Here is a 24,337-nt window from a genome sequence, read left to right on the forward strand (position 1 = left end):
AACTCACAGTTTCCTGAGTTCAAGCCCTACATCAGGCTCTGCACTGGCAGTATGGAGCCTGCTTGGGATCCTCTGTCTCCCTCTCTCCTTGCCTTTCCCCAGTTTGTGGTGTCTCTGTCTCTCTCAAAATAAATAAATTTAAGATAAAGAAGAAGAATTAATATTGTTAAAATGTCCATAGCATCTAAAGCCATCTATACATTAGATGTAGTCCCTCTCTAAATTCCAAAGGCATTTTTCATATATAGATATAAGAAAAACAATCCTAAAATTTATATGGAACCACAAAAGATTGAATAGTCAAAGCAATCCTGAGAAAGAAGAGCAAAGCTGGAGGCCTCACAATTCCAGATTTACAACTATACTATAAAGCTACAGTAATGGTACTGGCATAAAAATAGACACATAGGGGCACATGAGTGACTTAGTCGGTTGAGTGTCCGGCTTCAGCTCAGGTCATGATCTCATGGTTTGTGGGTTCAAGCCCTGTGTCAGGCTCTGTGCTGACAGCTAGCTCAGAGCCTGGAGCCTGTCTTCGGATTCTGTGTCTCCCTCTCTCTCTCTGATCCTCCCCTGCTATGCTCTCTCTCTCTCTCTTTCTCTCTCTCTCTCAAAAATAAATAAAACATTAAAAAAAAATTTTTTTTAAATAGACACATAAACCAATGAAAAAGAATCAAGAGACCAGAAACAAACCCTCACAAAAATGGTCTACTAACATTTGACAAAGGAGCCAAGAAAACTCAATGGGGCAAGGATAGTCTCTTCAGTAAATATTGGGACAACTGGATAACCATATTCAGAAGAATGAAATTGGACCCCTATCATATATTACTCAGAAAAATTAACTTGGAATGGATTAAAGACTTAAACATAAGATCTAAACTATAAAACTCCTAGAATAAAACATAAAGGAAAAGCTTCTTGACATTGGTTTTGGCAATGATTTTTTTTTTGGATATGACAACAAAAGTACATGCAACAAAACCAAAAATTAGTAAGGAGGACTACCAAAAACTAAACTACAAAGTTTCTGCACAGCAAAAGAAACAACAATAAAATAAAAAGGCAACCTGTGAAATGGGAGAAAATACTTGCAAATCATTTGATAAGGAATTAATATCTAAAATATATATGTAACACATACCACTGATCAAACAAAACAATCTGGTTTGAAAAATGGGCAGAGGAACTGAATAGATGTTTTTCCAAAGAAGACATACAGATGGCCAACAGGTACATGAAAAGATGCTCAACGTCCATAATCAGGAAAATACAGCTCAAAGCTACACAGTGAGATATCACCTAATACTTGTTAGAATGGTTGTCATCAAAAAGACAAAAGATAAGTTTTGGCAAAGGTACAGAGAAAAAGGAATCTTTGTACACTGCAGGTGGGAATGTTGATCAGTGCAGCCACTACAGAAACAGTATGGAGGTTCCTCAAAAAATTAAAAACAGAAATACCATATGATCTAGCAATCCCACTTATGGATATATTTTTTAAAATTCATCTGAATAAATATATTCATTTCAAAGGAAAGGAAACCACTATCTCAAAGAGATGTCTGCACCCCCATGTTTAATCAGCATTATTTACAAAAGCCAAGACAAGAAAACAACTTAAGCATCCTGAATGGATGAATAGATAAAAAAAACTGCATATATATACTGGAATACAATTCAGCCATGAGAGAGAAGGAAATCCTGCCATTTTTGACAACATGGATGGACCTTATCCTAAGTGAAATAGAGAAAGAAAAATCTGTATGATACCACTTATCTATGAGCCAAACTCAGAAACAGAAAGAAGAATGGTGGTTGTCAGGGGGAGGGGGAAATGGGAAAATATTGGTCAAAGGGTTCAAACTTCCAGTTGTGAAATGAGTAAGTATAGATATATCAAAGCAGTATATCGCACACTTGGAACTTACACAATGTTATATGTCAATTATATCTCAATAAAGCCGTTAAAAAAAGAAATATACTACTTTAGAAATACCAATGCATTAGTACTTCTAAAAAGAACTAATTTTTGTATCTAATATTTTCTCCTATTGAGCTTGGTATTTTGGTTTTGATTGCCATTTAGCAATTTATTATTTACAAAATCATCTTATCTTAGCTAATTATTTTTAATTTAACAAATACTGATTTAATTCTACTCTTTTACTTAAAATGCTCTGGCTCCTCTTCCTATCCCCCAATAATCATTAGGTTTATTAGTAACCTAATTTTAAATTATCTCTAGATTATGTTGAATGCTGTACTTAAAATGAATAATCATTCTTATTTTTGAGTATTTGTGCATCTTATATAATATATACTACATATAACATGTATATAAAATAGGTAATATATATGTAATGTATGGGTAATATATAATAGATGACTAGAGTCTAGCCATTTAGCAAAACAAGCAAAATTCTGTATTACTAAGAACTGAATAAAATATTTTCTGTTTTAGAAATAAAACAAGACTCTAATTGGTTAAGACCTAATGGATTTTAATTGAGTAAAATTGAACCCTTATTTTATACCTTATATATATATATATATATGAACCCTTACCTTATGCATTTCTTTCATCATTCCTAGAAGAGCTTTAAGATTGCAGTGATACTCATTGGTATCAATTTTAGGCCAGTAATGCAGCTGAGAGATGATGGCAGTTTTGAGCATCTGGATCAGTGTACTAAGAGAAGATTCTTGCAAAGATGCCCAGCAGTTCTCTGGGGGGTTGAAAAATCAGCCATGATAAATATGCACCCTCCAAAAAAATCCCTTTTCTTCTAGGTTCTTTAATGTATGAAATAGATAACAGTTTACATTTCTGATGGCAAAACCCATAAAATATCTCATCTCAGGATATCATCCTGGAAATTTATGACTCACAGATGTGAAAAAAATGTTTTGCCCTCATCAAATATCATTGGAATTGAAAGTTCAAATGTAGGATTCATTTGCAGGAAGAAATTTGTTGATAGTTCATATTATTTTTTAAATTATTTTAATGTTTATTTATTTTTGAGAGAGAGACAGAACGTGAGTGGAGGAGGAGCAGAGAAAGAGAGAGACAGACAGACAGAATCCGAAGCTAGCTCCAGGCTCTGAGCTGTCAGCGCAGAGCCTGACGCGGGGCTCAAACTCACAAACCTGCGAGATCATGACCTGAGCCAAAGTCAGCTTCTTAACCGACTGTGCTGCCCAGGTGCCCCAATAGTTCATATTAATACTTGACTGCTTGATCGATTTCACAATTTTCAAACAATTAATTCTATAGAGTATCTATAAAATCTGAAAACGTACATAAGAACATACACATATGCATGCATATAATGTCATCAAGGACATTTTTGATTTGAAGAAAATAAAATAATCTGTTTTCAGACTTTATGAACACCTGATATATATATATATATTTTTTTTTTAAATTAACTCAATAACAATATTTTAATATTACTTTGTTCCAACCTGAATATTTGTATCTTTAAAACATAATTCTCAGAAAAAAACCTATCAAATATTCAAATAGCTAATATAATTAAAATAATATGACCCAGGTACTTGAAAGGCAGATTTATACAGTAGAGAGTCCTTACATGGACATAAATACAAATGACACTTTAGTATATGATAAATGTGGCATTGCATATTAGTGGGAATAAAACATCATTCAATAAGTATGTGGGAACAACTGAAAACTAATCCAGAAAAAGATCAAGCTTAATCAAGATAAACTCCATATGGATCAAAGAGTTAAACATAAAAATAAAACAATAAAAATTATAGTAGATATGGGGCACCTGGCTGGCTCAGTCAGTAGAGTATATGACTCTTGATCTCAGGGTCACAAGTTCAAGACCCACATTGGGCATGGAACCTACTTAAAAAAAATTCTAGGGGTGCCAGGGTGGCTCAGTCAGTTAAACGTCCGACTTTGGTTCTGGTCATGATTTCACGGTTTGTGGGTTAAAGTCCCATGTCAGGCTCCATGTTGACCGCTCAGAGCCTGGAGCCTGCTTCTGATTCTGTGTTTCTCTCTCTCTCTGTGCCTCCCCCACTCATGCTCTGTTTCCCTCTATCTCAATAATAAATAAACATCAAAAAAATTTTTTTTAATTCTAGTAGAAGTATGGGAAGTTATTTTTTTAATTTCAAAAGGAGGTAGGCTTTTTGAAATATGATCCAAGCTCAGAAACCATAAGAAAACATTTACATAGTAGGCTTAATTAAAATGTTCTCAAATAATTACGCACAGCAAAAATACCACAAAGTAAAAAAATAAAATTAATAACCTAGAGAAAAAAGATTTTTAATCGCTATTATTGATAAAGAATTAGTTGCCTTAATCATTTACAAGCTCCTAAATAGGGGCACCTTGTTGGCTCAGTCAGTTGAGCATCTGACTCTTGATTTCAGCTCAGGTCATGATGTCACAGTTGTGGGATCAAGCTCCACACCGGCTTAACTTTAAAAAATAAAATAAAATAGGGGTGGCCTGCTGGCTCAGTCAGTTGAACATCTGACTTCAGCCCAGGTCATGATTTCACAGTTAGTGGATTTAGCTCCACATTGGACTCGCTGCTGTAAGCACAGAGCCCGCTTCAGATACCCTGTCCCCCTCTCTGTCTCTTCCCTCCCCTGCTCACACTCTCCTTCTTTCCCTCAAAAATAAACATTAAAAAACATAAAAAATAAAATAAAAGTTAAATTAAAAAAAACACTAACAACAGCACATGAGAAGATGGGTTAAGAGGGAAGAACTGATAATTTCCAGAATATAATACACAAATGGAATTGAGATATAGGAAAAGCAGCACGATCTCATTCATACTGAGAACATTCAAATTCAAATTAAAAGACTTTTTCCTTCAGAATGGCAGATACCAAAGTCTAACAATACTGTAGAAAACTGTGCTGACTGACGCTCTCATATATGTTGATGAGTGTAAACCGGTATATTCTCTGTCAGGGCTGCCATGTTGCACTGCCATGAGGTTTGCTTAGATTACAGTGTGAATGGTGACCACTCAAAGTTCTGCGGAGAGTCCCTCAAAAGGTTTTATAATGTTTTTTAATGTTTATTTATATTTGAGAGACAGAGAGAGGTGGAGTGTGACAGGGGAGGGTCAGAGAGAGAGGGAGACACAGAATCTGAAGCAGGCTCCAGGCTCTGAGCTGTCAGCACAGAGCCCGATGTGGGGCTCCAACCAACGAACTGTGAGATCATGATCAGAGCCAAAGTCAGATGCTTAACCAACTAAGCCACGTAGGCACCCCAGGGGTCTCTCAAAAATTTAAATACACATACAATTTGATCCAGGAATTTTGCTTTCTGGAATTTCCCCTGCCTGTGATATATATATAAAGAAATGCATGTTAAGCACTGTTTAATAGCAAAAACATAGAAACAGCTATTGATGGTGTACCCTCCCAATAGTATACTAATAAGCCACTAAATAGAATTAGGCAGTCCTGTAACAGAACAAACATATCTTTATGATATACTATTAAGTGGGAAAAAGCAAGTAGCCCAAAAATGTAAATGGTATGCTACCATTAAGAAAAAAGAAAGAATACATTTATCTCTTTATTTTTTATTTTTTTAATATATTTTTTAATGTTTTATTTATTTTTGATACAGAGAGAGACAGAGCATGAGAGGGGGAGGGGCAGAAAGAGAAGGAGACACAGAACCAGAAGCAGGCTCCAGGCTCTGAGCTAGTTGTCAGCACAGAGCCTGACGCGGGGCTCGAACCCACGAACGTGAGATCTGACCTGAGCCGAAGCCGGACGCTCAACTGACTGAGCCACCCAGGCGCCCCATCTCTTTATTTTTTAATACATATCTTTCAAAGGTTACCAAAACCTATATTCTGTAACTGCTTTCTGAGAGGAGAACTGCGTGGCTTATATCTCACTGTACATATCCTTTGTACCTTTTAAGCTTTGGACCTTGAACATTAGCTTACAATTCTAAAAGGGCATCCCATAGTATTGAATGAAATAAATAAGAATGCAAAATTTAACGTTTGTTTTTCATCACTAATCTGTTGGAGAGGAAAATTTTCCTCTATTCTTCGCATTTCTTTTAGCTGGTCTAAGAAGTAAATTGATATGAGTCAGATTAACAGGAAAAAAATCATGTTTAGTTATATATGTCTGCAGGCTGTATAAGAATATGAGGCCCACAGGCAGTCAGGCAATTGAGGCTTATATACCAGCCAGAGTGAAGGAGAAGGGAGTAAGGGTCTGAGTCTTCAAAAGGAGGGAAGACAATTCACAGGAAAATGAAAAAGAGTGGATGCTAGGTGAGCAAATGTTTGCTAGGCCGTTTAGAAACGATGGGGTACACAGAAGAATTGAACAGACTTGGCCGAGCTCCTCCCCGTCTACCACACCTAGCTCATACCGAATCGTCGTTACCTATGGTGATAGCTCCCTTCTTGGGGCAGGTCCTGTATTTCAATTCCTGTAGGCAGTTAGGGGGAAGTCAGAGCTGCTTTCTGAACCTTCTGTTTTTTAAAAATAGTCTAGAATAATCCGCATGCCAAAAAGACACATTTTAGGGAGGCAAATCTTACCCCCTGTGGGTCAAAGTGTCTCAAGTTTTATTAATTTTTTAAAAAACAGTTTTAATGTTTATTTGGGGGAGAGAGAGAGAGCTCTATGGGGGAGGAGCAGAGAGGGGGACAGAGGATCCAAAGTGAGCTATGTGCTGACAGCAGTGAGCCTGATGCGGGGCTCCAACTCATGAATCGTGAGGTCGTGACCTGAGGCAAAGTCAAACACTTTACTGACTGAGCCACCCAGGTGTCCTAGAGTGTCTTTAAGACATAAACCAAAAGTTTTCAGGTGTGGATATATTTTGACTGGATCCTCTATGGTTATTAAACTCTGAAGCCAAAGCCATGTCCAAGTCTAAGAGTTACACATCCTTTATATGATAAGGGTAATGATTATACTGTTAGATTAACCTTTTCAAATATTCACATACCACATACCCAAATATTTGTGTATTTTTAAATCTTCTACCCAAAACTTGCTTCACCTTTTACTTCAATGATGCTCTGTTGCAAGTACACATAAAGTGACAAAATTAATCACACTTACTCAGGACTCGTAAAGATCGGTCACTCATTTTACAAACAGCTTCTGCATATGGAACCACCAGACTCCAATTCATAGAATCGTGCATCACAGGACATTCTGGGAGTAGAAGGAAAATTGATAATGCTTCTTGGTGTGGAGAATGACATGGAAGACCTCTGAGCAGATTATCCCTCAGACATGCAGTTATCTGTGGTAGAAAGGACCAGGGAAAGGGCCCAGGATATATTAGATACAGATTACAGTGAAAAACAACCTATGGGACTAGGGGTTTCATTCCACTATTTCTCAATGGTGTAATAATTTTTCCTCAAACCTTCTGTTCAAACCCCATAACTCCTTGCATCTCAAATGCCCCTAACGTATTACGTGAAAGCCATCCTCCCTATTTTATGTTGAGATGCATGAAAGAAACAAAGTGCAGTCACATATGCATGTCCATACTGTGTGAATCATGGAGGTCACTCAGTTGGAGACTGACACATCAAGGAACCACATCCAGATCTATCTGACTTAAAATCTAACATGGCAGAGATAATGTATGTTCACCTCACCAACACGGCTTCATTTTCCTTCTGGGCTCACAGGAAGATGGCATTTCCCAGCCTCCTCTGCAGTTATATGGGGCCATATAATTGAATTCTGGCTAATGGGATATGAGTGAAAGTGAGGTGAATCACTTCTAGGCATGACCCCTGCAGCCTTTCATGGAAGCTTCCATACTCTCTTTCCTTATATGCCAACTAAATACAAAAAATCTGCTGGAGGATTTCATGGCCCCAGTGCCAAGAACTTCAGAAAGAAGGTCTACAAACCCCTTCTCAGTGAAACTGTGCAGAGGTGGGAAGAGTAGCAGAATATACCACTTGAAAATATGCCACCCTGAGGGCACCTGGGTGGCTCGGTTGGTTAAGCGTACAACTCTTGATCTTGGCTCAGGCTGTGATCTAATGGTTCATGGGATCGAGCCCCATGTCAGGCTCTGTGCTGATGCTGCAGAGCCTGCCTCGGATATTCTCTCTCTCTCTGCCCCTCCTTCACTTGTGCTCTCTCTCTCTCAAAATAAATAAACTTAAAAAAAATATATATGCCATTCTGGCCTGAGGATTATTTTGAGCTGAAGGCAGACGAGAAAATGCAGGCACAGAACCAGCTCTCTGGCTTCCCTCAATCTACTTGAAAACAGTATAAATCTGCCTTGTAAAGATGTCCTCCTGCTTCTAACTTCTGCACCAGGCGGAGGGAACCACCTTATCAGCAGGGATGAGCAGGCGCTGAGGAAGAGTCTACATGGGGGACAAAACATAAGAGACTCTTAAATACAGAGAACAAATTGAGGGTTGCTGCAGGGGAGGTGGGTCAGGGAATGGACTAAATGGGTGATGGACAGTAAGGAGAGCACTTGTTGGGATGACCACTGGGTGTTATAGGTCGGGGATGAATTACTAATTCCCCTCCTGAAGTCACTATTGCACTATATTCTGACTAACTTGGATGTAAACTTAAAATAAATTACGAAAAGAGAGAGAGTCTACACAAACTTTATGATCTAGACTTTATGCTAACCAACTTGGATGTAAATTTAAAAAAATAAAAGAGAGAAAGAGTCTACACAAACCTTATGATCTAGACTTTATCTAACCTTTCCCCAGGTATTTGCCTCCCTGTATTTTAGCGCCCTAAGAAGCTCAAACTCCTTTTCCTTTGTGTTGTCTCTTCTTTACAAAATTATTGTTATTTGCTAAGATGCTATATAAGCGAGTTCTAACCACCGCTTTACTTACTCATCACTGGGTGTATATGCAGCATCACATATTAATAAACTTCTGTTTATTTCTCTCCCATTCATTTGTCTGTTTTCAGGCTAATTTGCAGGGTCCCAGCCAATGAAACTAAGGTGGGTGGAGGGGAAACATTTCCTTTTCCTCCCCTGCATGTGTTTCATGTCTCCAATGCTCATTGGACTACGATGTGAAAAGACATCTTCATTGCTTAAGCCACTAAGATTTGGAAGTTGTGTGTTACAGCAGCTAGCATCATTTATTCTATCTAATAGATCTTAGATGCTCTTAACAACAGTGGCTATCTCCACGTCATAAGGCTTAAGATGACATTTGCAACAATAAAAGTACTATATATTATTATTATTACATTAATGTCCTTATAATTTATTTTTTTCAGATGTCCAAAAGAACATGATTTCTATGGAATGCTAGTAGGCATATATAGGAAAATAGTGTTACACAAAGTCAAATAACTTTGAGAAAAATAGGGCTAAAACAGCTAGATTTCTTTTGGTGTGTGACATTATAGAATCTTTGATTTACTGATGTACATTATGACTTCACAATAGTATGCAGTATATCCAATGTTGTTTCACTTAGAACCCATTTTCAGGGAGCATTCTGTGAAACTAACGTTCCTTGGAATTCACACTGGGAATACCACCCCAAGTTATCTCCCATATAACCTAACTAAATTTATTTTTTAAATATATTCTAGGGGCACCTGGGTGGCTCAGTTGGTTAGGCATCTGACTTCTGCTCAGGTCATGATCTCATAGCTCGTGAGTTCAAACCCCACGTTGGACTCTGTGCTGACAGCTCAGAGCCTAGAGCCGCTTCATATTCTGTGTCTCCCTCTCTGCTCCTCCCTTGCTTATGCTCTGTTTGTCTCTTTCTCAAAAGTTAAAAAAAAAAAATGTATTTGATAACATCTACTATTCTTACTTCTTCATCTTTAAAATAAAAGTATTGGGCTCCTGGGTGACTTAGTCAGTTGAGCATCCAACTTTGGCTCAGGTCATGATCTCACCGCTCATGGGTTTGAGCCCCATATCGGGCTCTGTACTGACAGCTCAGAGCCTGGAGCTTGCCTTAGATTCTGTGTCTTTCCTCTCTGCACCTCTAATGCTCTGTCTCTCTCTGTTTCTTAATAATAAATGTTTAAATTTTTTTTAAATACAATAAAAGTATCATATTTTCTACATACTAAAGAACACTCTCCTCTCCCCTCCAAATGTGGGGACCCAAAATGGTATATATGCAAGATGACTTTAAACTGAAGGCATGTGGGATACAGTTGATGCATATGGAAGACTTCAGATCTTCCCTTATCTGACTAAAGGCAGGGCCTTCAAAGAAGCTTAGAGGGCAAGTTTCACTGCCAGGCAAAGACCAGCCACTTGCACTTGGATGAGAAATCACACAAACAAACATTATCACAAGCTGTCATATCTTCCATTTGTCCCTCTTAAAGCCCATTTGTCTCCCTGAAAAGTCCATTTGTTTTCTCAAAGAAGCCTCTTCTCCCCACAATCCCTTTTCCCTATTAATTGGTGTATAAACCCTCATCCTTTGCTGTTCAGGGAGCCTCTTCATCTAAATGCTCCCTGCAAACAGGGGAATATTTACTCAGTCTATTAATCCTGTTACTCAGTCTATTAGTCTTTTTTCTCAGTCTATTACTCTTAGTGCTCTGTTATGAACTCACGTGAACCTGAGTTCGGAGAGGGAAGGTTTTCCAACACAACCCAAAAATCACAAAATATTTAACTAGATAGAGCTTAAAAAGGAACTCAATAAATAAGGAGCCCCCCAAAAAGGTAAAGAAAATATGACCCAAATAGGATAAGGGATGAATTGGTAGCAGATCCATCTTACCTAGATTACACATTTATCTCAAAAGAAAGAACAGGCTTTCCATTCTCCCAGTCCAGGTAAAAATTATCTTACTTTCCAAACTAGTGCTATTTTCATATGTCTGCCTATGGTTATTTACCTCTTAACCAATGCTTAATTGTTTTTTTTCATGTTGGAAACAAAAATACTGTATTTATGGGACATTTAAATATTGAATAAGAAAGTAAATTCCACCTTGTAATATAGTGTCTGGAATATTGTAACCTTATTGTGAACACTAGCCCTCTCCCTTATCACAGAGCCCCTCTGACTCAGCTCCCAACAAAATTCAACCGCATTTCATATTGGTTCCTATAAAGAAATTCTATTGCTCTATTTCTTAAGTAAATATTTATTACCATGGAAGAAATCCATTCTGTCTTTGTTAACTTCTCGAAGGTATCTCTTGCCATTTGTAAGTCCACATCAATGGAAATCATTTCTGCAGATTCTCTTTGGATACAAGAAATGTAAACAAAATAAAACATGTAAACAGATGGCAAAGAATATTTCTAAATTTCATACATATTTATTGTCTTATTAAATAGCACATATAAATGTTTTTCTTACAGTTTGCCTCCTTTAGAAATTATCAATTTATTTGGCACACAAAATTTATAAAATTTATATTCTCCTAAAAGAGTAGGTAACTATTATTGCTAGAGTAGCTACAAGTTTGGGCTGCATTGATAGCAAAATTTCATATGCTGCATCTGAGAACTCAAACTGTTACCCCCACACTCAGCCTGTACACTGAAATCTGAGACTACCTTCCCACCCCACCACACACAACACACCTTACCATCATCTACATTTACATGACTTTAGGATTCCATTTTTTCATTAGCATGACTTCACTATTTCAAGAGACACTAGCCCAGGCAATTGGCTTGATTGTTCATTATAGGAACTTCCTGAAAAGACCCATTAACTCTTCAATGGAAAACATTAACAGATGGTTTATGCTCTGAGATTGTCTGAATCTCTTGCCTCAAGGTTCTTGTCTTGCAGTTTCCACCCATCCTGAATCATTGTATTTTTTCCCAACCCTAATCAAGCCCCCAGCCCTCCCCTTTCAGGTTGAAAGATCTGGCCTAAAACAAACTGCCCATTCTTGATGAACTGCAACTAGTCTCCCCTCTCAGAAACACGGTCAGGTCTTTGTCTAGGGGTTGTGTTTTCCTGGGCCGTGTTGGTGATATTTGAAGAGACTTGCATTCTGTCAAATAATTTGTTTTTATAATGTTCTATCGAGAAATACTTCATGTTTGTTGAATTAACTGGTCAAGAGTAATGCCAAGGCTAAAATATTTATGCAAATATTCAAAAAAGTATTGTAAGTTTCCCCTTAAAATAGAATGTCCTTTGCAGTCTTTGGCATTTTAAGACCAAACCTCAAGGCTCATCACTCCTAGGAAGATACTTTTCCACTTTAGAAAGATAATATTTTAAGTGTGGGAAAGATTCTATATGGAGTAAGGATTAGCCTGAGGCTAGATTAGGGAAGAAAGGCTGTTTGGCAGAGTCCCTGTCCCTCACTTCTTCCCAGAAGGATGGCGGGAAGAAGAAAGCAAATGGAAGAGGGAGAAGGCAGAGGGAAGCAATGTCTGATTTCTCTTCTCCACCTTTGACTGGGAGATATGGGGATGATAAGGGATGCTTTTTTGGACTCTAGAAAGATACTGTGTTTCAGGCTGCCAGTGGGAAGCATGGCATTCAGCTTCCCTGGGTTTCTCTGGTTCCCACATGAAGTTGTTGGACTCAACACACAGCTCCTCCAGTCCCCTTGAGGAGTGACGGACAGTCCAGCGGGGTGATGAACCAATGGGACAAGAATGAAATCTTGCCCTGTGCAACAATGTGTATGGAGCTAGGGTACTTTATGCTAAGTGAAACAAGAGGTCAGAGAAAGACTAATATCACATGATTTCACTCATACTTAGAATTTAAGAAATAAAACAGATGAACATATGGGAAGGGAAAAGAAGAGAGAGGGAAACAAACCGTAAGACACTCTTAACGATAAAGAACAAACAGGGTTGATGGAGGGATGTGGGTGGAGACTGGGCTAAATGGGTGATGCGTATTAAGGAGGGCACTTGTTATAATGAGCACTGGGTGTTATACATAAGTGATGAGTCACTAAAAACAAAACAAGAAACAAAACGAACCCCTGGGGGTTGCACCAAGGCAAGGAATACAAGCAACATGAGTTAAATGAGTGCCACCTAGTGGCCAGCAGGTGGGGGTACAAGATGTGTAGAATTATTCAGAATCCGTGAGGCAGCTTGGGGCCTACTCATCAGGCAGAGATGAGACTTGACCTAGTGTGGACGCTTGGACGGAGTTATATCCACTACAAACACACCAGCAGGGCCCTGGCCTCCAGAGAAGGCAGAGGGCAGCCTAACGGCCCCTTCATGCTGTCATTCTCCTTTTCTCTTAAACACTATTAAATTAATTAAACAAGGAGGCCATTACACTGAGGTAGCTCTATCACCACGATGGTTTACATACACAACCAAAATCTAAGCCTGTAAATACCTCAGTTATAAAATAGAAACCAAAATACAACCAGTCATAAACAGCCAACTACTGTTGGCTTAAAGCTATAGCTTAAAACTACACTTTAAGCTATAGCCAATCAGGGGCGCCTGGGTGGCTCAGTCGGTTAAGCAACCAGGTCTTGATTTTGGCTCAGGTCATGATCTCACAGTTTGTGAGTTCAAACTCCATTTCAGGTTCTGCGCTGCTGGCATGGAGCCTGCTTGGGATTCTCAGTCCCCCTCCCTCTCTGCCTCTCCTGCACATTCTCTCTCTCCCTCTCTCTCTCAAAAATAAATAAAACTTTTAAAAAATGTTTTAAGCTATAGGCAATCAATTAATTTCCTTTCTTTGCTTCTGCACCTTCTCTGCATAAGTATTTATATTAGCTGCTCTTGGTGGAGTGCTCTAATCACTTCCATTTTGCTGCTGCCCAATGTGAATCAGTATTTGCTTAAATAAACTCTTAAAAATGCTAATATGCCTCAGTTTATCTCTTAACAGTTCCCAGGCACGGTGTTGGAAAGCATAAAGCAAAGGGAAGAAATATAAGACCAAATGTAGAGCATTTCACAAAAGAACTATTTATAATCCTGGGTCAGACCAAGTGTCAAACCAAATAAAGAAATTAGATTTTCCTCTGTAGTAGTGAACTTAGTTCAAGATAAAATAAATACAATCTATTTTCCCTACTGTTCCCACCACAAAAAGAACTGCCAAGTGCTGCCTTGGCCTCTAAGTATTAAAGCAATGTTAGAATGATCACTCATGCATACAAAGATGTTGGAAAAAAAAACAACAAAATACCGTTCCTTCCAATCAGGTAACAGAAGAGGGCAGGGCAGAGGAAGTGAACAATGTGAATGAGGAATCACAACTTACAGGGTCTTGCAGAAAATTAGTTTACAAAATGGAAGGATTTTGTACCAACTATGGTGTTCTCTATGTTAGACTTTTTGTTCATAGGTAACATAATTTACAAATTAAAATGACTGACGAAGCATTTCATATTAAATATTCCCCAGTGTTTCAAATAAAGGTAAATCTCATTTAAAAATTACCTTTTCTTTAAAAAACTTGCGGTCAGACAAGCAGGAGATGAAAATATCATCCTAATTTCACTGTAAAAGTCATAATACAAGTGTTAAGTCATAGCATATTATAAAGCAGGCCTCCTTTCATGTTATGTCCAATTATATAACTGAAGACATGGAATCATTATTAATAAAAACAACTCCTCGGGGCACCCGGGTGGCTTAGTCGGTTAAGTGTTGACTTCAGCTCAGGTCATGATTTCAATTCATGAGATAGAGTGCCAGCTCAGGCTCGTGCTGACAGCTCAGAGCCCAGAGCCTGTTGTGGATTCTTTGTTTCCCTCTCTGTCTGTCTGTCTGTCTCTCTCTTCCTCTGTGCCCCTCCCCTGCTTCTGCTCTCTCTCTCTCTCTCTCAAAAATAAATAAATATATTTTTAAAATAAATAAATAATAAATAAAAACAACTGCTCTCTTACAAGCCTTCCAAATTCTGGATATACTTTGTGCTGATAAATCTCACCAAGACCCTTCATAGTTGATTTTACCAAGTCATGTAGATTTAAATGTAATCCATCCTTCTATAAACAGAAATTTATGGAATCCTGGAGTATAAACTATGAAGATATAAAGAGTCTACTTTAGTGAAGGCTTTGCGACACACAGAGCGTTTTGGATTCACTCCTGCATCTTTCTCACTTATCAAGGTGCCTGAGAAATGGTATGTCCTCAAGATACTTCTGTTAAATAAATGACGAATGAATCAGTGACTTCTTCAAACTATGAGGTGGTGGAAGAGAATCATGGTTAAAATGCAAATGTCTTCACAGCAAAGCCAAACCCTCTGTCTTATATTTAGCATAAAATGACTATGGCTTTAAAACCAATTATAAGTGACTTATAATTTATTGGACAGAGGTACCTTTTAACCATTTCATGTTCAGTGCTTTCTGTTGTCACTGCCATCCATTTCTCTATCCGGGACTGGTTAATTTGGCTTATTTCTGGCAGGATTTTCCTGGAAACATTCGTGGAACTAGTATCCTTCAAGGAAGAAAACAAATGATTAGGAAAACTCACAGCATAGGCACGGGCTGAGTGATCCCTACCGCAGTAAAGCTTGCGGCAGGGGTGGTGGGTGGGCTCCGCCCCCTCGGTGGGTGTGGCCAGAGGAGTTACATCATCAGACTGGCCTGGTTGGTCCAGTCCTAGTGTTGGCCGCTTTGCTTAGTTTTGTCATTTAAAAATGGGATAACACAAAGAAATCGAAAACAGGGACTCAGCCAGATACTTGTACACCAAAATTCACTGCAGCATTATTCACAAGAACCAAAAAGATAGAGACAACTAGTGTCTATCAATAGCATCCACAGATGAACATCATGTGTTCATGATCGAGAATATTCAGCCATAAAAAGGAAGGAGATTCTGACACATGCTGAAAAATGGATGAACTTTGAAAACATTATACTAAGTGAAATAAGCCAAATACAAAAGCACAAATATTGTATGATTCCACTTATATGAAATCGGCAACTTCATAGAAAGTAGATTAAAGATTTCCCAGGGCTAACCAGTCACAGAACAGAGACTTATTATTTAGTGGTTACAGAGTTTCTGTTTGGGGCGATAAAAAAGTTTTGGAGATCAGAGTGGTGATGGTTGCATAATATTGTGAACACAATGCCACTGAATTGTATACCTAAAAATTGTTAAAATAGAAAATTTTATGATACATCATATATATACATATTTTTTTACCACAATAAAAAGGATGAGAGAATAATATATACCTCTCTGTGCTCTTGTTAAGATTAAATATTAGGTATACAAAACCTTTGGATTATAATTGGTATTCAATAAAATACCAGTTTCTTTCTCCCCTTCCATCACTCATAGATTTTTACTTTTAGATAACTGGCTTTCAGGCTTTACCATGCAATAGAATTACCTGGTGATCTTGCTAAAGCATAGCTTGCTGGGTCCATCCCCACAGTTTCTGATTCAGGAAGGGAACTCAAGAATTTGCATCTAGCAAATACCCAGATGCTGCTGCTACCGGTGGTATAGGGAACACACTTTGAGAACTATGGTTCAGTACAATACCTGAAACCAAATGGCTCAGCCAGAGGTGTCGGAAATCACTTTTCTGGAAAGAAAAATCTGTCTTTTTAATATAGTCTTCCAAAGACATTAGTGCTCTGCTCGTGTTATACCTCTGCCTCCACTGAACTTGGAATGAGTCAGGAAATTATTTGTTTTATTTGTTTATTTATTTATTTTTTAGGTAAGCTCTGTGCCCAATGCGGGGCTTGATCTCAAGACCCCAAGATCAAGAGTCACATGCTCTACCACGGACTGAGCCAGCCAGGCAACCCTGTGCTCTAAATTCTTGATCTCATCTCCACCCTTGTCCTCTGCTCTCCTTCAACCACCCATACCCTGGTTCAGGGTTCCATATGGATGCTTTTGACATTTTGGGTCAGATAATTCTCTGTTTTGAAGGTCTTGTGCATTGAAGGATGTTTAACAGCAGCCCTGGCCTCTGCCCACCAGATGCTGGTGGCAGCCACCCCAACACACCTGCCCCTTTCCAGTTACTACAGCCTAAAATGTCTCCAAACATTGCCAGATGTTTCCTGGGGCAAAATCATTCCTAGTTGAAAACCACTGCCCTACGTACAGGTGATACCCTATGCTTTATAATCATCAATAGTTCTTTCACCTTCTAAAATTTCTGTTAGAAACATTTTCTTCTCTGATCATCATGTACCATTTTTCTGATTCTCTTACTTTAGAGTGAAACTCTCAGTCCAACATTCTTTGATGTGGGAATGGGTTAAGACATTGGGGGTTGCTGGAAGGGAATACAATGTATTTTGTATGCAAGAAGGACATGACTTTTTTTGGGGGGGTACAGAATATTATGGGCTGAATGTGTTCCCCTCAAATTCATATGTTGAAATTCTAACCCTCAGTATGATGACATTAGGAGGTGAGTCCTTGGGGCACCCAGGCTGCTCAGTAGAGCATCAGACTCTTGATTTTGGTTCAGGTCATTATCTCATGGTTCATGGAATTAAGCCCCCAGTCAGGCTCTGTGCTGACGGTACGGAGCTTGCTTGGGATTCACTCCATCTCTCTCTGCCTCTCCCTTGCTCGCTCGCTCGCTCTCTCTCTCTCTCTCTCTCTCAAACATTAAAAAAAAGAGGTGGGGTGTTTGGGATGTGACTGGGTCATGAGGAGGATGGAGCTCTCATGAGTGGGACTAGTGCCCTTATAAGAAACCCCAGAGAGTTCTCTTGTCCATTCTGCTGTTAGGAGATAGCCTTCCACAAACAAGGAAGCATGTCCTCACCAGACACTAAGTATGCTGGCCCCTTGATCCTGGACTTCCCAGACTCCAGAACTGTGAGAAGTAAGTTTCTGCTGTGTAAGATACCTCATCTATAGTGTTTTGTTAGCATGCAGAGCAGACTAAGACACTTATTTAATTTATTTTTTTTAGTGTTAAAATTTTTTTAAAATGTTTTTTCATTTATTTTTGAGAGACAGAGAAAGATAGCGTGAGCAGGGGAGGGGCAGAGAGAGAGAGGGAGATACAGAATGAAAAGACAGGCTCCAGGCTCTGAGCTAGCTGTCAGCACAGAGCCTGATGCAGGGTTCAAACCCACGAACCGTGAGATCATGACCTGAGCTGAAGTTAACCAACTGAGCCACTCAGCCACCCAGGGGCCCCCTAAGACACTTACTTTAGCGTGGATCCCACTCAAACATTCTTTGAGGCCTTTAGGATCTCCAATCCACTGACCCGAGTGTTTGTTCATTATTCATTATCATCCTTGTCCTTACCCAGCTTAGAGACTATAGTCAGTCTATAATAAGTTCCTTGCAAACACTTTCTACTCTGTCACTTTCTTATTGTACTTACCTAGCAAAACTCCATCTGTGGCTAAAATTAACTCTGGATTACTCCAAAAATGAATCCAAACAAAACTGAATCCAATCCATTTACTGGAGAAAATCACACAACCGCGCTGATTTTGCTTGAAGTCTACCACCATAAATGTCAAATGGGCACCCAACACTGTTTAGTAATTTCCAAAACACTTGCTTTCTCACTCTCTGAGACAACTACTGCATACCTTCCTTTTATTCCTAAACTTCTAGTACTCCTCTCTTCTACTCACTCCCAAATGAGGATTTTGCCTTGCACGTCACTGATGAAATTAAAGCCATCAGGTAACTTTCCATCATCATCTCTCCCCCCCAACCTCCACTGTTCCTTATTAGAACAAGACAAATACTTCTGCTCACACCCCTACATTCTCCATGGACAGGATCCTGCCTCTTCTCTCCTACTGTGGGACACTGCTTCTGCAATTATTCATTCTTTCTCATGCACCATCGTTTTCTCCATTTGAACCGATCATTTTCCAAAATAATCTCTGTGCTCACCTTACTTGACCTCTCAAGTGGTATGTGACAGGATTAGCCACTTCCTCTTCTGGAAGTACTTTCTTCTCTTGTCTTGATGACACCTCCTCTCCCGGTTTTCCCCTACCTCAGAAACTGGCCCTTTTCACTTTGTCTTCTGGCTCCTCCTCGCAGTCAGACCTCTAGATGCAGAAGTGCCTCTCCTTTGGATTCTGTCCCCTTTCTCTTCTCATTTTTACTCTCTTAAGGTAACCTTTCCCACAGGCCTCAGCTTTAAGTACTGTCTATATCTCATCAACCACCATGTCTATATTCCAGTGCTGACATGCTCCATGAGCTCCAGATTGGGACATCCAACTAAGGCTCCCGATCTCGTCTCCAAGGACACTTCACGCTGACCCCATCTCACCTACCTGCCTCCATCTCACATAACTCTTTGCCCTTTCCTACGTGCTCTGCCCTTCTGGCCGTCTCTCTGTCCTCCCATGCTTGCCATGGCGCCTCTCTATGTGTGGTTCCCGCTACTTGGAACACTCTTTCTTTGGCTCTAAGCATGGCTACGGTCTCTGCTTCCATGTCCGGCCACTGAGAGCTCTTCCCTGATTGACATTTCTAAAGAAGGCCACTTCATCAGTCTCCCACCACCTGCTTTGTGTGCTTCAGAGCGCTTCTGACTCTCTAACACCATCTTATTTATTTTGTATTTACATATTTATTGTCTGTCCTTCTCTGTCGAATCCAAAGGCCATGAATGAGGATTGCCTGTATTATTCACTTTTATCCCAAGCACCGAAAGCAGAGCCTGAGACACAGCAAGCAGCTGCTGACTGGTTGAGTGGCTGTAACAGAACAAACAAGTATAATCTGACTAATCCTAGCGGCACAGAATCCTTTGCCTCTGACCGTTTTCTGTCCCAGAGAATATAGTAAGAATCTATATGGATGTCATGGTTAAAACATTCCTGATAATTTTTTAAAAGTATGAATTAGGAAAATATACAGCATACATCAGAGATATTGAGGGTTCGGTTCAAGACTAACACAATAAAGCAAATATTGCAAGAAAGTGAGTTAGATGAATTTTTTGGTTTCCGAGTGCATATAAAAATTATGTTTACACAATACTGTAGTCTATGAAGTGTGCAAAAGCATCATGTCTAAAAAAAATGTATGTACCTTTTTAAAAGTTTATTTAATTTCAGAGAAAGATTGAAAGCAGGGGAGGGACAGAGAGTGAGTGAGTGAGAGAGAGAAAATCGCAAGCAGATTCTGCATTGTCAGTGCGAAGCCCTGACAGGGCTCAGTCCCATGAACTGTGAGATCATGACCTGAGCCGAAGTCAGATGCTTAACCCAGGCACTCCCAGCTGTAGCCTTATGAAATGTATTTCTCAAATAATAATACTTGAAAGTCAAAATGACTCCTTGATCCATAGGCTGCAGGATGGATATTATGCTAACAGGCATAAAAACATTAATCTCGTTGTACATCTCTGTCAGAACTCTTGGGTGACTGGGTGTACTGTCTATGAACAACAATATTTTGAAAGACAGAAATTTGTTTTTTTAGCAGATCTCAACAGTGGGCCTAAAATATTCTATAAATCATGTTATAAAAGGTGCTCTCATCTAGGCTTTGTTGTTCCGTTCCATTCACAGAGAACAAGCAGATTAGGTAAAGCATAATTCTTAATTAAGGGCCCTAGGACTTTTAGGATGGGAAAAGAATACTGGCTTCTACTTAGAGTCACCAGCTGCATTAGCCGCTAACAAGATTAGGCTGTGCTTTGAAGCTTTGAAGGTAGGCAGCGACTTCTCTCTAGCACTGAAAGTCCTACCCGGCATCTTCTTCCAATGGAAGCCTGTTTCATCTGCGCTGAAAACCTGTGGCTTAGTGAAGCCACCTTCATTAATCCCCTGAACTAGATCCGGGTAACTTGCTGCAGCTTCTACATCAGCACTTGCTGCTTCACCTTGCACTTTGATGTTTCGGAGACGGCTTCTTTACTTGAACCTCACAAACCAAACTCTGCTAGTTTCAAACTTTTATGCTGTAGCTTCCTCACCTCTCTCAGCCTTCATAAAATTGAAGAGTTAGGGGCCTTGCCTTGGATCAGGCTTTGGTTTTAAGAGGATCTTTGATCTTCTAACCAGACCACTGAAACTTTCTCCATATTAGCAGTCAGGCTGTTTCACTTTCTTATCGTTGGTGTGTTCACTGATGTAGCACTTTTTATCTCCTTCAAGAACTTTTCCTTTGCATTCACAACTTAGCTAGGTTTGTTGCAGTTTTAAGCCTGTCAGTTTTCCATGTGCCTTCCTCACTGTTTATCATTTCTAGCTTTCTATTTTAAATGACATGTGACTCTTCCTTTCCCCAGAATATTTGGAAGCCATTGTAGGGTTATTCACTGACCAAATTTCAATATTGTTTTGTCTCAGAGAATAAGCAAGGAGGCCTGAGGAGGGGAGGGGGGACACGGGAACCGCCAGTTGGTGGAACAGCCAGAGCCCACACAACATTTTACCCGCTGAGTTCGCCATCCTACAGGGGCGTGGTTCATGGCGTCCCAAAGCAATTTCAACAGTCATGTCAAAAATCACTGACCACAGATCACCACAACAAATATGGTAATAACAGAACAGTTAGAAATGTCACAAAAATTACCAAAATGTGACACAGAGACAAGACGCGAGCAAATCCTGGTGGAAAAATGGTGCCCATAAACTTCTTCAATATCGCATTGCCACAAACCTTCAGTTTGTAAAAAACACACTAAAGCAAAGTGCCAATATAATTAGGTATACCTGTGTACTTCTGTCTCCATACAAGTATTCCACCCAGAAATATGATAATAAAATCCTCTGTCAACAATGGGGAGGGTACAGTGGTACATGGGTAATGGTGGGAGCTTTGGAGTTAGAGTGCCTGGTTTGAATCCAGCTCTGCCACTTCTTAGCAGTGCAACTTTGGGGAGTCCACGTCTCTGAGACTCAGTTTTTTCATATATAAAATGGGGGAAATAATACCAATGGGACTTGACATGAGAATTAAATGTGTTGATTGACTTGGAGTATTTTGATTGGTCCTTAATGCATGATGGCTATAATTAATACTAACCAATTAATATTAATCACTACTATTAATATTATCATTAATATTACTTAATAATAAACAGTGTAAAAACAATGAATTTAGGTTTGGGGGTTTCATCTCTTGGAAGCCAAATGAGGAACTGAAAATTACAGAATATTTTTTAACAAGCATTCTAACAGAGGATCTTATTATTTTAGTAAAAAATTGGAATACATACAAATGATACATTGTTTCAAATACTGCTCTGAAATCTAGAGGAAAACAATGACTTTTTTTAAAGAAACAAAAAGTGTAACAGATACCTTATAAGTTGTCACAAAATTGGCATGCGTTCCAGCAAAAATGTGTTTGACTTGAACATCCTTTAGGCCTAAAAGAAAGTCATAAATCCGTGTTTATTGTTTTTAGAAGTAAAAAGTAAATCTTTTGCTATAAACCTTAAAACTACTCTAAAAAAACAGACTTTAAAAAACTGACATATTACCAAGCTAAATTTATTTATTTATTGGCAATTAGTATTCTTCTAAATGAATTTTGACAAGCACCATAAAAGATTAATTTTGATCAGCCTACACGTTGTATACACACTTAGCTTAAAATTTAATTTTTCATGCACTCGCTTCATGAAACCAAGGTGATGTGCTTCAGGTGTACTTTTTTTTTAAAGATTTTATTTTTTTTTAAGTAATCTCTACACCAGGTGGGGTCTGAACTCACAACCCCAAGATCAGGAGTCACATGCTCCTCTAAGCCAGCCAGGCGCCCCTAGAAGAGGTTTGATTAAATACCTAAAAGTGTATCTTTCTGATCATTCATCAACTTGGGATCTTTTTCTTATTACCTTAATCTTTAGAAAAAATTACTAAATATTCCAGGAAGCTGTACCTAAGAAAAAATGCATATTGTGTTGTGGGAAGCTGCAAAGATTCAGCTGATCGGCAGTTTACAGGCAGGAAATCTCACTCCCTGAGGGGAGCTCCCAGAATTACAAAGATCGGCTAGGGAAGTGCTATTCCCGATTCAGGGATTGGAGACGGCCAGACTGGAGAAACCAGTAGAACAAAAGATCAACCACATTTAGGCTTAAGTGGTGTCAATCGCTCCCCTGCCCAGCGTTACAGTCTGCAAGTCTGGGCTTTCTTACCGATCCTTTTAGATGCTGTGTTTGAAATTTCAGTTTCGGTTTCCCCTTTACCTTAGCCTTTTCCTAAAAATCGCTGGACCCTGTTTCCTAGCAACCAACCTAGGTCAGCTTCCTGCCCTGAACCCTATATAGGTGTGGGTAATTTCTCAATAAAACTGAGGCTTGATCAGAAACGCTTGTCTTGCCTCCACTCTCTGTGCTCCCTGCCCCCCCCCCCCCATTCTCTCTCCCTTCCTCAGGAACCTGGACGATCACTGACCCGCGGGGCCGTACAGACATTGTGTGAATTAAAAATAACAGTACTAAAAGAACCAGGGTCTGTTCACTCCCGTGAAAGGAAGATAAGTAATATTTCCCCTCCTGTGGCATCAGTTGAAACAAAATCATGAATCTCCGCATACTCTCCGCAGAAATCAGGCAGGTAACGTCAGTGTTCTCTGTCAGAGGTTCCGGATGACTTGGGCGGTTTTTGCAACTTGGTCCTCGACCAAAAGACATCACCTGACCTGTGGTGTAGACATATGCAAGGGTGTGGTAACTGCAAGAGAGAGAATACAATGAAGACCAAGGTACTCACTTTATGAGAAGGATGATGTCTCCTAATGCAAAATAACAGATTTATCTACTAAGTACTCAGCTCCCTTATCATAATGTCAGGGTGAGAGGCTACCAAATGATGTGGCTGAACAAACGGGAGGTGAATATTAACGTTCAGTAACCTTAAAGATAGAATATTATTGTTAAGTCTTTACTATGGTTTCTATGATCTGTGTTTTTAAAAAATTTTTATTATGTTTTTAATGTTTATTTATTTTTGAGAGAGCATGCAGGCTCAAGAGCACCGGTAGGGGAGGGGCAGAGAGAGAGCGAGCCAGAGGATCTGAAGCCAGCACCGTACTGATGGGCGGAGAACCTCAGAGTCCGCTGGGGGGCTTGAACTCACAAACTATGAGATCATGACTTCAGCCAGTCAGATGCTTAACTGACTGAGCTACCCAGGTGCCCCTTCATTCATGTGTGTTTTTTGTTTTGTTTTGTTTTAACGTTTATTTATTTTTGAGAGAGACAGAGACAGAGTGTGAGGGGCAGAGAGAGAGGGAAACACAGAATCTGAAGCAGGTTCCAGGCTCTGAGCTATCAGTACAGGGCATGATGTGGGACTTGAACTCATGAACTGCGAGATCATGACCTGAGCTGCAGTTGGCTGCTTAACCGACTGAGCAACCCAGGCACCCCCATTTGTATTTTAAATGTAAGCTTTGTTATTTATGAACTGGGTAGATAATATTCAG

General features: G+C 39.3%; 1 protein-coding gene across 1 annotated transcript in view; it reads right to left on the reverse strand.

The window, feature by feature from the left end:
• HERC6 (HECT and RLD domain containing E3 ubiquitin protein ligase family member 6) overlaps positions 1-24,337 on the reverse strand; it is a 52,224-nt gene that overhangs the window by 15,883 nt on the left and 12,004 nt on the right. Inside the window, exons 7-13 of the mRNA XM_029943270.1 lie at positions 23,447-23,583; positions 22,204-22,271; positions 15,291-15,412; positions 14,399-14,458; positions 11,153-11,246; positions 7,117-7,303; positions 2,572-2,732 (exon numbers count right to left, since the gene is read on the reverse strand). Coding sequence (XP_029799130.1) covers positions 2,572-2,732; positions 7,117-7,303; positions 11,153-11,246; positions 14,399-14,458; positions 15,291-15,412; positions 22,204-22,271; positions 23,447-23,583 — 829 coding nt within the window. The remainder of the gene's footprint in view (positions 1-2,571; positions 2,733-7,116; positions 7,304-11,152; positions 11,247-14,398; positions 14,459-15,290; positions 15,413-22,203; positions 22,272-23,446; positions 23,584-24,337) is intronic.

The sequence above is a fragment of the Suricata suricatta genome, chromosome 1 (genome assembly GCF_006229205.1).
Source record: "Suricata suricatta isolate VVHF042 chromosome 1, meerkat_22Aug2017_6uvM2_HiC, whole genome shotgun sequence".
Lineage (NCBI taxonomy): Eukaryota > Metazoa > Chordata > Mammalia > Carnivora > Herpestidae > Suricata > Suricata suricatta.